The sequence below is a fragment of the Choristoneura fumiferana genome, chromosome 3, assembly GCF_025370935.1.
Source record: "Choristoneura fumiferana chromosome 3, NRCan_CFum_1, whole genome shotgun sequence".
Lineage (NCBI taxonomy): Eukaryota > Metazoa > Arthropoda > Insecta > Lepidoptera > Tortricidae > Choristoneura > Choristoneura fumiferana.
This window is the reverse complement of record NC_133474.1, coordinates 2,642,422-2,659,524: the sequence shown is the minus strand read 5'-3', so window position 1 is coordinate 2,659,524 and position 17,103 is coordinate 2,642,422. Positions and strand designations below refer to the sequence as shown.

Sequence of the window (17,103 nt, the reverse complement as noted above, 5' to 3'; positions counted from 1 at the left end):
CTGAATTAAAGCTAAATAACTCGGAGTAATTTTCGTAGTACAACCAACAACACCATATTATTACGAAATAATTTACTGTTGCGGAAAGGCTTTACATGTGGATCCTAAGGCAGACAAGTCGCAACTGGAAATAATTTTGTGTTCGCGGAATAACTCCGGCAGCACGTCTTCACCAATAGAGAGTCACAGCGCCACCTGTGGGACATTTTTGTAGATATAAATACGCCGGTCTTCGTGACTTACGCGGCAATTTTTTGGCTATTCAGTAATAATACAAAGTCAATTTTGAAATTTTTCGACATAATACAGTGTTGTACTGGGGGTGCGATATATTCATCTTGCTTGAGCACTTTACGTAGATACTCGAACCTACTCGAGAGTGCCAGATAACCATCATTCGTTAACCACGATGCACAGCAGAGGGATAGGTTATAACAGGTACATTCTATACTAATATTATTAAGAGGTAAAGTTTGTGAGGTTGGTAGGGGGTAATCACTGGATCTACTGAACCGATTTAGATGAAATTCGGTACACAGATAGATTGAGACCCAGGGAAGGACATTTTTATCCCGGAAAATTGCATAGGACCCGCGGGATGGCGATAAGCCGCGTATCCACTAGAGGCAGCCTCGGGCCGAGCGGCTGCCTCGCTCCGAGGCCGCGCAAGTGGAGACGCTGCCAAAGGCACGGCTTAGACTGAGGCTCCTTTGAGCGAGCTTTGAGCACGGCCAAAAAACCGACAAAATATGGCTCGGCTCGCGGTGCTCGGCCTAAGGCTGCTCTAATGGATACGCGGCTATAAACGAAGTCTATGCGAGCGGAGCCGCGGGCAAGCACTAGTTCCAAATAAACAAACATCTTACCTGTCTTCAGAGGCGTGCAGGGTGTCGTTGCACACGGGCGCAGCGGTGTTAGGGGCGCCGGCCGCGGCACTTTGTACCTATTCCATTTTGACCGCGCGCTTCCTAGATGGCGCTAAAGTAATAATTGCACACGAGCGCAGCGGTGTTAGGGGGGCTCCGGCCGCGGCACTTTGTAACGAACTTTGATTTTCGAGTTTCGTAGTAGCCCTGCTGGGCTACTCCGAAACTCGAAACTCGAAGTTCGTGTCGTGCGGTCCCTCTGACACTTACACTGTTTGATACGAGAGCGAGAGGGACCGCACGACACGAACTTCGATTTTCGAGTTTCGTAGTAGCCCTGCACGCATGGTAGTACTTACGCACACTATTTCCAAGACAGCCTTTGCACACCGAAGGCACACCGCGTTATTTAAACGCGGCGTTGACGGGTTCTTTTCCATAGAACAGCCATACAGCTATAGCGTAGGGTAAACTCGCATTATTTGGTGATACGCCTAATTCGGTGATACATGGTTTGAAGCACGATACCGAGTAAAGCTAGTGAATTAAGGCCTTTTAAATGCGACCTTACTACAAAGCATTAAGTTAGAATTCCGTTTGCATTCTTGTGGGTCAAATTGAGAGAGCGAGATAGTAAATATTAGCAAATATCTCGCGCGGGACCTCATTACGGCGCCGCGTGGACATGTAGAAACTGGTTCTCCGTTTATAATTAGTTTTTAAATACTAAAAGTGCCTGGATTTGTATAAAAAGTGGACAGTGTACTTAAAAAACATTATTTTTAGTATATCAGTTATTATTTTTAACAAAAGTTGTATAGTTTTTTCACAGTACGTTATGAAAGCCGGTCAAAAAGTTATCATTTTCAAGAATTTGACGCCGCAACGGTATCACCAAATTAAACAAGATAGTTAAAGATATGAGTGAAATTTAATTATAACGCGTGTATTTTAATTATTTATTGCATGTATTTTGTTGAATAATTCATAATTAATAAAGTTGCAGTTCATAAGTAACGTTAGTAAGTATATTATTTTGGGGGTCTTTATCACCAAATTACATGAGTTATTTTTTTTAACTTTTCATTGTAATTTTTGAATTTTCAGAACATGGATGACGATAAAATAAAAAGAAAAAAACCGCGAGTATAATGAATCTAATAAATTAAAATTAGCCATTGAAAACGTATTGGAGTCAAACATGACATTACATTATACATATGTATAAAGCATCGGCGGTTTAATTTTTTCTGTTAAAAAGTTTTTATTTTTTTTCCCATCCATAGGGTAGGGTTTTCATAGGGTAGGTTTTTTTCCAAATTTATATGGGACCAACTTCAAGGTTCAACTTGAACCCCTTTCCAATAAAAAAAGAATTATCAAAATGGAACTACTCTGTAAAAAGTTATGCGTGGTCATACATTAAAAAAAAATTCGAGTCGACTTGAGAACCTCCTCCGTTTTTTCTTCGTCGGTTGAAAATGGCGCAGATTGGATAGTTTGTTAATTTTGCATGAAGCCGTATCACCTCCATTGCCAGAGTCAAGAAAGTTGATAATGATAAGAACCAAAAAATATTTATGTGTGATGCATGTAGTAGGGTCGACAATTCCAGATTTCATATTAAATGGCAATTAATAGATTTCATATTAAATGGCATTGACCCGGATCACTCACGTCTTAAATCGAGTTTAGCTCGACATGTTTCAGGCTAATCCGTAGCCCTTCCTCTCAGGAGCGTTTTCAACGTCATTTAGGTTGGAACTGTCAAATGTAGGGTAGCACACAACAGTAACAACATCGCTCTACAAAGGTACATTCACACTATGAGTGAGTCACACGGTAGTTAAATGTTCAAAATTAATAGATTTCATTGTTTATTACGAAAAATATACCTACGTGCAATTTAATTTAATACTAATTAATATTTTTTCCAAATATATTTTAAATAAACTTCATTATACCTAATTAGGTGATAAAAAAAAATTAAAACTTGTGTAATTTGGTTATAGTCTAATTAGAGTAGTACGTATCACCGACTTAAGGTGATTGTCACCAAATTAGCGGTGTTCGGGCAGTTGAAGAAATGTGGATTATGAACAGTATTATTTATATTTAATTAAGATTTAAAGGCATGATTATGCCAATAACAGGACTGTCTGCAGTTCCTATTAAAAGTAAAGACATTGATTGATAATAACATGTACTTTTATTCAAAATTCGATTTTATCACCAAATTAGATGAGATCACCCTACATTCGCGTTTGTGTTAGTACAAACGCGCGTCGATAGCGCGTTTAAAAAACATTAAAAAAAGTGCGAAGGCCGTAAGCCCCCTGCGTCGTCACCTCACATCCTATTTTATCTCTCTAAAATGCGGGGGGGGGGACCGGACGCTAATTTTGAGGGGGCGGCAAAATTATATAATAAATAATACTGAATATGTGTATGTACGTATATAAATACTTTATTGTACATAAAACACAAAAATAATACAAAAAGAAAACAACAAAACAAAAAGAGTACAAAGCCGAACTTATCCCTAAAAGGGATCTTTCTCTTTCTTCTTTTTTATGGTTCCGGAGCCAAAATGGCAAAAACGGAACCCTTATAGTTTCGCCATGTCTGTCTGTCTGTCTATCTGTCCGTCCGCGGCTTTGCTCAGGGACTATCAATGCTGGAAAGCTGTAATTTTGCACGGATATATAAGTAAACTATGCCGACAAAATGGTACAATTTAAAATTCAAAAAGATTTTTCTTAGGATCCCATACAATAGACGTAAAGCGGGGGTGTTTTTTTTTCTCATCCAACCCTATAGTGTGGGGTATCGTTGGATAGGTCTTTTAAAACCATTTGTTGTGGGTTTGCTAAGACGATTTTTCGATTCAGCGATTTGTTTGCGAAATATTCAACTTTAAAGTGCAAATTTTCATTAAAATGGAGCGTCCCCCCCCCCCCCTCTAAAATCTAAACCGGTGGGTGGAAAAATTAAAAAAAAATCAGGATCAGTGGCAGCGCACCGTGGACGCCGAGCTGCGGGCGGCCGGGCTGACTTGGGGAGACGCGGAGCAACAGGCGCAGGACAGGAGCGGATGGCGACGTCTCACGAAGGCCCTTTGTACCACTGGGGTACCATAGGACGACAACACTTACTGTGACGAAATCGGGCAATCCCCGTTCTATAATTGAACGGTTACAATAATGACTTGTTTGTTGTGTTTTAAAACCTAAATAAGAGGGTGAAAATTTTTTCTTCAGCCCCGGGCGGCTGCTACACACGCTACGCCACTGACAAGGTCGAAAATAAGAAAAATGTTGCCTACCGAATATACCTACCTACACAAAAAAATCATTAAAATCGGTCAAGCCGTTTCGGAGGAGTTTTGTTACAAACAATGTGACATGAGAATTTTATATAACACATACACGTCATGTCACGTTATGTCATTTTTGCTCCAGTTATGGAAGGAATACGGTTAATTTCTTGTCTCCGGCGTTCCATGAGGCTAGAGGCTGTAAGGTTAACAAGGTTTATTATTGAAAGGCAAAATGTCGCTAGATGGCGCTCGTATCGTGAGGATTGCATCCGGTCTTGCTCTTACCTACGTTTGGCTCATTTAGTTATTTTGCAAAACCAAAACAAACGTGACAAAACTAGCGCTAAGTATCCTGTCATAGAAACCCTAATGTCTGCCACATTTTTACGCATGATAACAATATTCCCTTTTATAATATTATCAGTTGTACCATCAGCCAAATATGTGGTCTACCACCCTAAAGTTGATAATCGTTTGCATGTCACAAAACAATAATGCCAATAGATGTGTCTGTCAACTTGAAAGATCGACTTTAGCGACATATTCATTTGATAGGAACTTGTTTAAAAGTTGATAGACCACTTATTTGGCTGATGGTACAAACAAGTAGCTATAACTAGGTACTATCTAAATAAATAAAAAGTTTAACTATATAAAACTTGACATTATTTTTATTGATATTTTACGAAGTTTTTTTTATATATTATATTATCTAATTATACAGTGAAATTGCGACCTCCCACCGTTCTTCCCAAAAATTTAAATATTTTATTAATGCTTAAATGGGATGGGATTACTTCGAAATACATTTCATCACTATAGCTACGCTTATTAGCTTATTATTGTACTTAAACTATTCATTATCTATATTGTAGTGTTCGTTTGGCGTGTTTGTATATTTATAATAATATGTAGGTATGTTTGTATGCATTGATAATTTATAAGAAACTAAGTTGCCGCAGCCTAAGTTAAAAAAAACTTTAATAAATAACAAAAATAAATTAATAAAAAATAATCGTAAAATGTGCTGCTAAGCGCAAAACTCGGGAACGACTAGACCGATTTCGCTAAATTTTTTTTTATTGTGTTCGTTACTATCAGGATAAGGTTTTTATAGAAGAAAATACAGAAAGATACAACGGGGGCGAAGCCGCGGGCAACAGCTAGTTTATAATATAAGTAGAATTAATAGGATGAATTGTTGGATTAATGAGCATATTGCGTGTTGTGACGCATGAGTACAAGAGGTAGCCCTGAGATTTATGTAAACGAATGTGAAAGGGAAAGCATGAATGATGAACAAACTAACTCTTGTCCGCGACTTCGTCTGCAAAGAATTTGTTTATGTATACAATTTTAAGGGATAAAAAGTATTTTATGTGTTAAGCCAATTTGCCATACATTCGGCTTATAAATAAGTGTGGCAAAATCAAAATAATACTTAATACCTATTAATTGTAACAACACGCTTTCTCCACGAATCTATATATTTTTTTAACTTAAAATATTTTCGGATCGCTGGACGGAACGTTACCCGCGACTTTCGTAGCTTTACACGCCAGAGGTATCATACCGAACTAGACTACCGCCAATCCGTCTAACCAGCCGAAAATTATAGTGGTGTGTTAAAAAATCCTAAAATTGATTTATGTATCAGTTGGATTCTTCTCTTTCTCTTAGGTTTGAAAAAGACCAAATTTCGACGAGTCAGCAGCTTTCTCGTTTTCTTTTCAAACAGTCCTCGCCCTAGAGGCCTCCGCTTCTTTGCCCTAGACCTCCAGGGCTCCAAATCCGGCGCTGACCGGTTCTAAGCTTGCCCCACGCGTGACTAGTACGTAAATATGATGGAGCGTATGAGTCCGTCCCGCACGGAGTCGCTGCTCTGGCCGATGCCGAAGTTGAAGAACACGGACTCCGCGGCCACCTGCTGCGCGCACGAGCCCATGGGGTACCAGCCCACCTTGTTGAACACTATGCCCACTTTGTACACCTGTGGAATATCAATACCCTTGTATGGTGCGGCCGCTCGTCTGTCACAATCATGTTTGCCGGAAAATCACCATATGAATCGCATAAAGTTGGCGTGCATTATTATTATTTCAAATAGCTGGCAAAAGAGCATGCGGGTCACCTAATGGTAAGTGATCACCGCCGTTCATGGACACCTACAGCATTATTATTAGGACTGCGGGTGCGTTGCCGGCCTAAAAGAGGGGCTAAAGGGGGAGGGAGGAGGGGAGTTGGGCCTCCGGATCTCCCACTCACCGTACGAAACACAGTAGCGAAACTACTATTTCACGCCGGTATTCTGTGGGAGTGTGGTACAGTCACCAGCACCAATATCTGTCACAACCAGCAAGCGTGCATAAATATCTGATACGACTCTATTCCTAGGGCCGGAAGGACGTGTCAGATATTTTTGCACGCTCCGCTGTGGCAGATATTAATGCTGATGACTGTACTAGCCCGGTCGAGCCGGCCCATTCGTACCGCAGCCAGCGAGCGGTTACAGTAAGGCTCTACCACGCGTATGGGGTATTCCAGGGAAGGCAGTTAATAGCAGCGCGCCACCAGCACTAACACTGCCTACCCTTGTGCCTAACAATGGACGCCATAGACATAAACTTTTTAGCAGGATAATTGCTCAGCTTAATGTACGTGGCAGCAGAGCCATTTCATGACTTATCATCATCATCATCCCAGCCTATATACGTCCCACTGCTGGGCACAGACCTCCCCTCAGAACAAGAGGGCTTGGGCCATAGTTCCCACGCGGGCCCAGTGCGGATTGGGAACTTCACACACACCATTGAATTGCTTCGCAGGTTTGTGCAGGTTTCCTCACGATGTTTTTCCTTCACCGCAAAGCTCGTGGTAAATTTTAAATGCAATTCCGCACATGAATTTCGAAAAACTCAGAGGTGCGAGCCGGGATTTGAACCCACGACCCTCTGTTTGAGAGGCGATTGGTCAAACCACTAGGCCACCACGGCTTTTTAGTGTTGAATAACTGAAAACCTGAAGGAACCCCAAAAATATTTACTTGATTGCGTTCTTTTTTTCGAATACCTTCATTATTATTATCCTGCCGTGAAGCAGCAGTGCTTGCACTGTTGTGTTTCGGCGTGGAAAGTAAGACAGCCGGTGAAATTACTGGCACTTGAGGTATCCCATCATAGGCCTCAAGGTTGGCAACGCATTTGCAATACCCCTGATGTTGCAGATGTTTATGAGCGGTGGTGATTTCTTACCATCAGATCCACTTGCTCGTTTGCCATCCAGTCGAATAAAAAAAAATATTTCTAAAAATAATCGTGTTTTTGTCGGGATTCGCATCACGGTACGATGCACACCGGATTGATATTTCGCGAAATGACATGGGTTTCAACGTATAGTGACTCTAAAAAGCAGCTGGTCTAAGTACCCAAGTGGTCTTAGAAGCAATAGGTCTAAAAAACAACTGGTCCCAAATTGTTTTTAGTCGTAAACTTGAAAAAACCTAGGTCTAGGTTAGGTCAGAGTCGCATCTAGGCGCGAAGCGCCTCAGCCACGCGGAATAGGAGCTCCGCGCGGAGCTCCGTCGGATTTGAGTCCAAGAGTTTTAGAACATTTGCTACTTAGACCAGTTGCTTTTTAAAAGCTTTTCTAACTTGCCCTGTTTATTTATTTATTTGTTTGGGTCAAATCTTGGAAGCTAAATTAGACCCACTTCCAGTGGTCCAATTGACTTGAAATTTGGCATACTTACTTATGTAAATCTGGTGACAATACAATAATCTGGTAGTGAAATCCTAGTAGACCAGCCAGGATCGTCTCCGCAGAACTTAACTCCTCAACGGTTAGTGGCATCGACTTGAAATTTGGTACGGTAATGTAGCTTGCATAACAACGCAAGTACAGTCAGCAAAAAAGCTTGTATTAAAAATGTAATTTTTAACAAAAACTTATGAGACGATATGATGATAAGCCGGTATTTGGTTGTCGGTATCGTCCGGTCCCGTGTGCCCGTTACCTTGTTCCGCTGTATGTAGACGGGCCGGTTGAACATGATGTCGAGCAGGTGTCTGTAGGGCACGCGACTGGTGTAGTGCGTGTATGTGAGGCGCGCGCCGTCCGCGTCCAGCAAGTGCGCGTACAGCAGCTCCGAGTACCCCGGGGACTGGGACCCGAGCACTGCCATCGCGCTCTCCTCGCTCGGCGCCTGCGTCGGCACCTGACGATCATGACAGACTCCAATGAGGGCTATCGCGAATGAATTCGCCGCTAGAGGCGCTAGTGTAGCGTGAGGTCTCCGAAATGTCAAATCTCATAGTTTTTGGGTGAGCTACGCGGGTTTATTTATAATTAGATTTTTTTTGTGAATATTTAGCATTACCTGAAATTAATGTCTGTGTTTTGGGACAGTTTTGTCTTTCGGAAACTTTTGTCCTCCCTTTTTTTCCGAACAAAACGGGACTAAGCAACACTGTGGTGGCTGGATAATTTTTAAGGTGTTTTAAATATGATTTTAATCTAAACTTTGTTTTAACGCCCGTAATAACAGACTCTGAAAGCCACACTTAAAAACCTCACGCGACAGTGCGCCATCTAGTGAGACAAAAAACGATAGCCCTCATTCGATCCAACTCGAAACCTCAGTTATTTTTTGTACCCTAACACTACGCAAAATTACCCTAAATTTGGCACATAATTATTTTTTTACACTATTTTTTTTTAAATAAATACTAAGCTAATAAATGGGTCGATCAACTTTTTCTTGTACCTCGTTTCCATGGTTACGTCCCCTGGACAACTCTTTAAAACCGCGAGCTTCTATATGTTTTCTGGGGTTTAAATTCATCAAGCTTACATTTTTGTCATAGTTACAAGCTCATTTCAAGGCTATTTCTGAAGCACATTAGTCGCACATGTTAAAGCAGTTTTTTTAAGAAACTCTTTCACTGTTGTCTCTTGGACAACGGGACAGAATAACAAACAAGAAGAAGTTGATTGACCCAAATGCAATTTATTATTAAACTAATAGCTAAACTACTACACTGTTTCGAAACATTCTTGGAATGCATCCACAATAGTCTTGGCTTCTATTCTATGTCATCTGCAGTAATTTTTTCTTGAAATCGTACATTTTATTCGAATACTTTTACTCTAAAAGATACCTTAAATCATTTTGTACCCTAAAAATACCCTAAACTTGTAAAAATACCCTAAGGTGGGGACACCAAAATAAGGGTAAGCAGCGCTAGTGTCGCGTACCCTGCCGCGAAGGGGGTAGCGTGCTGCTGCAGACGCAAACTACCTACCCTGGAATTGACTCACACCATACACCAGGGGCCATCCATAAAGTACGTCACACCGATTTTGACCATTTTTAGCCCCCTCCCCCTTGACAAACGTATTACTATGAACATTATGTCCCTGTGTCCAGTGGCGGATTTGCAGTCTTGGCTGACCTAGGCCCCAGGCCATGTATTAGGTACCAGCCACCCCTTTCTCAGCTTATCTATTATTTTTCATCATAGTGACTTTTTGTCTCAATTGGCCGCCCTAGACCCGGGCCTACTGGGCCTTAGGGTAAATCCGCCACTGTCTGAGTCACAAACCCCCTGACACTCCTCCCCTCCCCATAAATGTGTGACATAATTTTTGGATGATCCCTAGTCTTCCAAAATCCGGAAAAATCTCTGTTGAGAGGAACCCGGTAAGAAACTTAACGAGGTAATTTTTTTTAAGCTGTGGATTTTATTATCTTGTGATTAAAATGCCCACTATTTTGTTTACTATTTCCTAAGCACGTTACTAGCTAAACAAGTGGGGCCTCGCCTTAATCACAGGAGCAAATAATTAAAACATAGCGATGGAGGGAGTCTCTGAACTAATGTCATTCATTTTGACGAGTACTAAGTATCCATGTTTTAATTATTTGCTCCTGTTTAAGTACCCACTCTGAATATTAAAAGTTTTTTTTAAGAATGTTTCATTTCATTATTCCTGTCAGTATTGTCCCATTTTTGACAAACTCAAAACCTAAAATTGCTAAAAGTGGCTCCGCAGCGGTAACGTTTCGTGTGCTCTGTACCCCATTTGGGAATACAGGCGTGATGTTTGAGTGTGTGTGTACTGTGTATGTCTCATCATTCGAGCATTTTAACCGCCTCAATTTCCGAGGTCACATTATGCTTTGAATGGACTGAAGAATTTGATGATCATTGATGCACAATAACCCAATAACAAACAAGAAAATGTCGGCCCACCTGCACCCCTAGCAGACAGATGTTCTTGTCGACCATGAAGGTGACGGAGCAGTCCAGCACGCTGGCGTTGAAGCAGTCCGTGTGCTGGATCATGGGCCGCTGGCAGTAGATCTTGGTGAAGTCGCCGCTGTGCCGCTCCAGCTGGTCCGGCGCGCCCAGCCCGCCCGGCGCGTGTACGCCCGGCAGCCGCGCCGCGCCCAGACCGCCCAGACCGCCCAGACCGCCCAGACCGCCCAGCACGCTCAGGCCAACCAGACCCGGCCCTGGAACGACAGCTTTCGGATGGTGACAGTGTATACACCAAGAGCCAACGACACCCAGATCTTCGTTATAGTATAAAGCTGCGTTTCCACCAATTATATGCACATGACAGCATATGAGTGAAAATTATTCATACAAATGTACGATTAATTTTCGTGTCACAATGGAAAAAGTTAATGGAAATTAAAACTACGTCACAGGGCGGCCACGCCGTACAAAATACGCGTTCTTGAATTACATAGGCACGACGATGTCTGTACTCGCGTCGATGTGTGCGTAAGCTGCACAGGGCTGACTATTGCAAAACCCAACAGTACTATAAGTGCTACCAATGACATTTAAAGGTACTCATATGTAGGTATGGCTTAAATATGTGCAAATAAATGTAATCGTTAATCTTACCTATTTCGAGGGTATTCTGGCAAAACAGAATAAGTGCAATTTTTTTTAAAGTTACATAGGCATACTCAATGGTTTCTGCTTTGTTTATCTAGTAAAACCGTATAAAAAATAAATATTGTGCACTTATCCGGTTCTGCCAGAATATCCTCGATTTATTTAAATCTACTTAAAATGTGTCTGTTTGCGTATTTTAAGCATTATTATTTTCAATTACAATAGATATACGTCTGCAAACTTAAAAAGATTCATTCGGTAGGTAGTTTTTTCATGTATTAATCGCGTTAATTTCAGATATCACTATTTATTTAGAAAAAGGAAGTAGGTAGGGTACCGTTACGATTTCGCAAAATGATTGCTCCCGAACTTAGTGCCGCGCACCCGACTTCTTTCCTGCGGTTTTCCTGCAATCTGCGCTTGAGGGGTGGGGTAACTCGAACCGGTGCGGGGTGGAGCGTGGCCATTCTGTACGTTAGTACTATTATATATTCTGTGACTACGTGCTAACGCAGCTTTAACGGTACGGCACTAGGGCGCCGGGGCGCACAGTTTGCGAACCCCTCCCTAGTATAAGTAAAGGCTCAATGTAGTTTTATACTATTATGACACTACACTGGCAAGAACGATCTCCGACTCTTCGACTATGAAATTTGGATATTGAGGGTTTCGGAAAATATCAATTATTAAACGTCATAAAATTTCACGTCAAATTCTTTATACTATAAAACTCAATTTTTATTTTTTTTTGTTTTATATTGTTTTTAACTGTAAAAAGCTTGTAAAAAGTAAAGCAATGGTGTCATAACTTTTTTTTTCCTGTGATATTTTAACGAGGCTTTAGCACACCAAATGTGACTATGTCAGCCTCATGGAGAGCCTCAGATATATACACCACACTACAGACAGATATTACACTCTCCCTTGCACTGAAACCATGTCTCTGGATGCAAAGGCCCGTCCAATGAATCTGTAAATTCGCGTCGCTTCTTCTGAAAGCGATCGACTGAGAATTACATTTACACCTCCATTGAACAAGCCCATACCATCCAAATACCTGGCTCTTCTTGCTTGTTATGATCACATTCCACAAGAAAGTGAATAACTTCAGTCTTATTACATCTCATACACAAAGATGATTGTACAACTCTCAGCAAATGCAAAAAACAATTAAGTGGAATGTGACCAGATCGAACACGTAGTGCTGACACAAGAAGGCCCCTGGCAAGGCCGGCAAAAAGGTCATAACTTTAATTTATATTTAATAAAAATGGACCAACTTGAACTGTGTTTGATTCACAGCAAAATGAACATGGTGCGGATTAAACATCAATATTACCACGTGATACGGTGATACCCACATATTACGATCCATTATTGATCGTATCGTAATAATCCTGACGCGAATCCGGATGTCTTGAAAACCGCTATATTGTCAATAACAGTATCACGAGAATATTGGTTGTCTACTCTGTACATTATGGTTTCCTCTGTGGTTTGATCCGAGGTCTGACCCTAGTGCTAAATTCGAACTTCGTATCATACAATCCCGCTAACGCTTATACCTATTATTGATAAGAAAGTGAGAAGGACGGTGCAATAGTAGCCCTCCTGTACCTTCGTGGCGCGGCCGCGGGTACTGCGGCGGCGGCGGGCGCTCCGCGAACACCTGATCCACCATCACCGGGGACGGCGTGTCCACAGTGAATGTCGGCATCTGCACATACACCGTCGTTAGCCAAAAGACGTCCAGCGCTGGACACAAGCCTCCCCCAAAGAACGCCACAATGACCGACCATGCGCTGCCCGCATCCATCGGACTCCTGCGACCTTTACCAAGTCATCAGTCTCACATACAGACACACACGCACCATCATCATCATCGGTGGTAATAATGTTTGATTGATTGTTCCTATTGCATAAATTTGACTTGGATTTAAGTATATTCTTGTTTTGCTTTTAATTATTATTATTGAATTGTTTTTTTTTCTATTTTTTTTTAGAGGCTTAAGTGCACTTGTGTGACTATGCCAGCCTCATTGAAAGACGATGTCCAGATTATCTGGCTGCAAAGGAGTGCTTGATGTGAATTGAATTCTAATTTGACATTCTAAATTCAATTTTTTATTTTTTATTCTGGCTGACAATTTATTGTAATAAGATTTTTCTTTTTTTTTATACATTTGACAATCCTTTTGTGAATTTCTTGTAATTAACTGACATGTGTTTATAATGTAATTTTTCAAAAGGTAATAAATAAATCTAATCTAATCTAATCTAATTTTCTCATCAGATGGCTTATAATAAAAAAAAAACATCATCCGTCAAAAGTCCACTTAAAACCTGCCTGAACTCGGCCTGAACTTCTGATTTTACGTAACTTATGTGAAAAACATTACATTTCATGGCGATGCCATCTAACATGGCGACACGCTGTTATCATGTTCCTGCTTTTGAATTCTTGGTTAATAAAATCAGTGAATGATTTACTAAGTGTTGTCTTACGTTGGGTCCGCTGCCGATGAGCTGCTTGCGCGGCACGCGGCACGCGCTGAAGCCCCGAGGCAGCGGCACGTCCGAGCGGCTGCTCAGGATGTGCATAAGAACTGCAAAGGCCTCCGACTCGGCCAGCAGCGGCGACCGCGCCGGCCCCTCCGCGAACTGCTGCGGGCTCAACGTCAGGAAGCGGATCTTCTCGATCGCGTTGCGGATAGTCAGCTTCTCGCGGCTTTCTGCTAAAACATTTACCTTTTACGTAACTTCTTTCACCTTACCCAACGCATGCAAGGTCAGTGCTGTTACTCCGTATAGTAGATTTCCTCACCGCTATAATTGACATGTAATGACTATATTCTCTCCTGCTAGCAGTTGCCACTCGAAAACGTACTCTGTATGTGTGCCACTATGGTCTGTCCCAGAATTCGAGATACTAAAATGACAGTCTGAAATGTCAAACGTAAAAATAATGTGGCCAGCATAAAAGGAACAGTGCTGCTCCGTGATTTCGGTTTCGTAAATAACCGCAAAAATAACATAACATTAATGCATTCAATATTCTACTTTCCATTTTACTTTATCATACGATAAAGTGATGAAATCTAAGCACAGGTAAAAATACAGTGTTCATCACTAAGTGCCAACGTAAAAAATAATACAGAGGGGCTACTACAAAACTAGAAAAACGAAGTTCGTATGGCACCGTCCCTTTCACTCGCGTATTGAATGAGATAAGCGTCAGCGGGACGGCAACATACGAAGTTCGAGTTTTGCATTTCGTAGTTAGGGCCAGCTGGGCTACTACGAAATTCGAAAATCGAAGTTCGTGTCGTTCCGTCCTTCTGACACTACTATTTAATTTAATACGTAAGTGAGAGGGACGTTACGGTACGAACTTTGATTTTCGAATTCCGGAGTAGGCCCTCAGATATCACACAACGCCATTGTTCATGTTTTTCGTATTCAAGTGGTATTCAACCGATTTTCGTTACTTTACTCGTATTGTCATCGGATGTGATCAGTGCGTTTTCTCGTGTTTTTATTTAGATATTCATATCATAGAATAATAAATCAAATATTCATTATTCTCATATTATTTAATTAATGTAAAACTTACTTAGAATGAAATTGAAACTTAAACATCAACATCTATAAAAAGTCGAAATATCTCGAAAACGGTCGCATTTTTATTAGACCTATTTTACCTTTTCTAGAATGTCCTAAGCGCCCTACATTTAAGTACATCACGGATCCGTTCATATCTTAATATTTTACGACATACATACATAGGTACCTACAAAATCTTTCGGTAATAACCGGTTGCGGCACATCACTATTTATGAGACGCAAAAAACAGGTAACACATGAAACGTCATTTTAGTATCTCGAATTCTGGGACAGACCATAGGTTCTAAAATGGTAACTATTATATAATTCACAATGTATTTTTGTTTCTTTTTAATAAATCAACTATCCTTTTTACTTTGTGTTTAAGGGTGGGTGGTACTGACCAGGGGGCGGCGCGTCAGGGCCGGAGGGCCCTGGTTCGGGCTCCGCGCGGCAGGGCTCCGCGTCGCCCGCCTCGGGGCTGCTGTCCACGCTGCTGTCCACGTTCACCACCTAATGTCATTTAACTAAGTAAAAATAGCACACCAAGCTGCCAGTTGTAGAGTAATGGCTAGGTCTTAAAGTTGTCTGTATCATAGTGGAAAGTAAGTATGAAAGTTACCTTCTCAGTGCTGGTGGCAGGCTTGGGGCTGCCCGGGCCGGGCGTGAGTGCACGCTCGGCCTGCCGCTTGTCCTGGGCTTTAGCGTAGCGCACCGCCGCCTCAAACAGATCCAGTTCGCTGTCCACATTCAGGTGTTCCAGCGAGAACACTGTTATCATTGTGTTGAGATCAATTTCTTCAAAGCTGCTGTCTGTGAGGACCTCCTTTGTGTTGGTACTGATTATCTAAAATAGAGATTACATTATGTTATCTCAGACCAAACAAAAGATAATGACAGAATTTTGTGAACAAGATGAGAATGGGTTAAACTATGCTGTCTTGTGAAATTGCAAACTTGCAAATGTAACCTTGCCAAATCAATCTTATTTATATTTTCTCCAAAAACTAAGTTAGTGTAAACATTTCTTTCTCACTTGTAAACATTTTTCCATGAGGACATTCTCCTCAAACAGCCTGGCAAACTCATAAGCCCGGCAAGCATTCTTTGGGTACAGGTCGGACCACAGATACCGGGTACACTCCTTAACAAGATTGGGCAGCATGTATTTTTTGGCCCCATAGCAGAGCTCACAAGCTTTGTCAAAAGAGCTTATGTTTATGTTGTCTGTGTAGATGTACCTGGTAACAAAATTGATACCATTAAGTACACAACTAAAGAATGGTAATATTAGTTGTTTAAAAGATTGTCAGTTTAAAATTTTCTATTTTCTCAATTTTGGGAGAAACATGCCTTGGCTGTTGTGGATCACTAAAGTACATTTGTTTTTTTCTTTTAAAAAAATATAAATACAATTCCATAATATTACAAGTTAGTATGACCAAAAAGTGGTAAAGTGGAATTTTCTTTTAAATAGGTTAAAAAAACTGTAGAACTGTTTTTGCGCTTCCAGAGGGTGAAGGCTGATATAATTTTCACTTTAAACTTTGCATAAAGGGTAACACTTACTCCAGCAGAGCTTTAAAGGCTTCTGGTTGAACATCTAATATTGGGATCGGTTCATTCCCCTCGGGCATTCCTCCGTAAAACATAGCCTCGAAAACTGGCGAAGCCATGGCCAGGATAAGCTTGTGGGCCGGCACGACAGTCTGGTGAGGCTCCGAGCCCACCAAAAACGAGCAATCCGACCACTGGCCGGACTGCAAAAGATGAGCACCCCTTTGCTTCAGCTCTGTGCATCGTAACTGCCAATCACAAGGCTCTGACGCCATTCGAGATATTCAAGGCGTCTGCAGTTACTGAAGAAGTCTAAGAGAAATACAACTCGAAAATTTAATCGCTCGTTTTACGTAGTCGGTAGTCACCAAAATAGTATTTTATTTTGGTGTCGAAACGTCGAACGAAACCTGTCGAAACAAACGTCAACTGTCAACCTTCCTTATACAGATAACATCATGATGATGAAAAAATAGCCATGAAATGAAAATGGAAGATAAATAAATGTGTTGAATCAACACTGTTGATGAATGCAATAGCTACATATTAGTAATCTGTGATGCAATATGAATGAATGTAAGCTTTTTGATAAATAGTAGATTGTTGCACCAAGCAGAAAGTTATTTATTACTGCACCGAGTGCTGAAGCTTTTTGATAAATAGTAGATTGTTGCACCAAGCAGAAAGTTATTTATTACTGCACCGAGTGCTGATTTGGCTTTAAAAAGCACGAGGGCAATATAAATTACTCAATGCGAGGTGCATAATCTGCTTTTCTTTCAACTATTACAGGAATAGTAGACGAAAAAAACTCATGCTAAACAATGAATAGGAAAGAAATGTCACTAGC

General features: G+C 41.1%; 1 protein-coding gene across 2 annotated transcripts; it reads right to left on the bottom strand.

The window, feature by feature from the left end:
- Window positions 1–3,861: 3,861 nt before the first annotated feature.
- On the bottom strand, window positions 3,862–16,700 carry LOC141426372 (uncharacterized). Of its 2 annotated transcripts, none has more exons than XM_074085227.1 (9): window positions 16,266–16,700; window positions 15,733–15,937; window positions 15,319–15,543; window positions 15,101–15,209; window positions 13,599–13,828; window positions 12,711–12,810; window positions 10,437–10,699; window positions 8,198–8,398; window positions 3,862–6,175 (listed from the first exon to the last, which is right to left on the bottom strand). In XM_074085227.1, exons 1-9 carry the CDS (start codon window positions 16,526–16,528, stop codon window positions 6,014–6,016), a joined length of 1,758 nt encoding a protein of 585 aa, XP_073941328.1. In that variant the 5' UTR covers window positions 16,529–16,700; the 3' UTR covers window positions 3,862–6,013. The 2 variants fall into 2 exon arrangements, with proteins under 2 accessions (XP_073941328.1, XP_073941329.1); XM_074085228.1 differs by having other exon boundaries at window positions 13,599–13,825; window positions 16,266–16,699.
- Window positions 16,701–17,103: the final 403 nt, after the last annotated feature.

Excerpts from the sequence above, each read along its gene's own strand:
- LOC141426372 (XM_074085227.1), bottom strand. The coding sequence starts at position 16,528 with ATGGCGTCAGAGCCTTGTGATTGGCAGTTACGATGCACAGAGCTGAAG. Across the intron at positions 13,829-15,100 it reads CCCTGACGCGCCGCCCCCTG|CAGAAAGCCGCGAGAAGCTG; the intron begins GTCAGTACCACC and ends TAAATGTTTTAG. Across the intron at positions 10,700-12,710 it reads CCCGCGGCCGCGCCACGAAG|GGCCGGGTCTGGTTGGCCTG; the intron begins GTACAGGAGGGC and ends CTGTCGTTCCAG.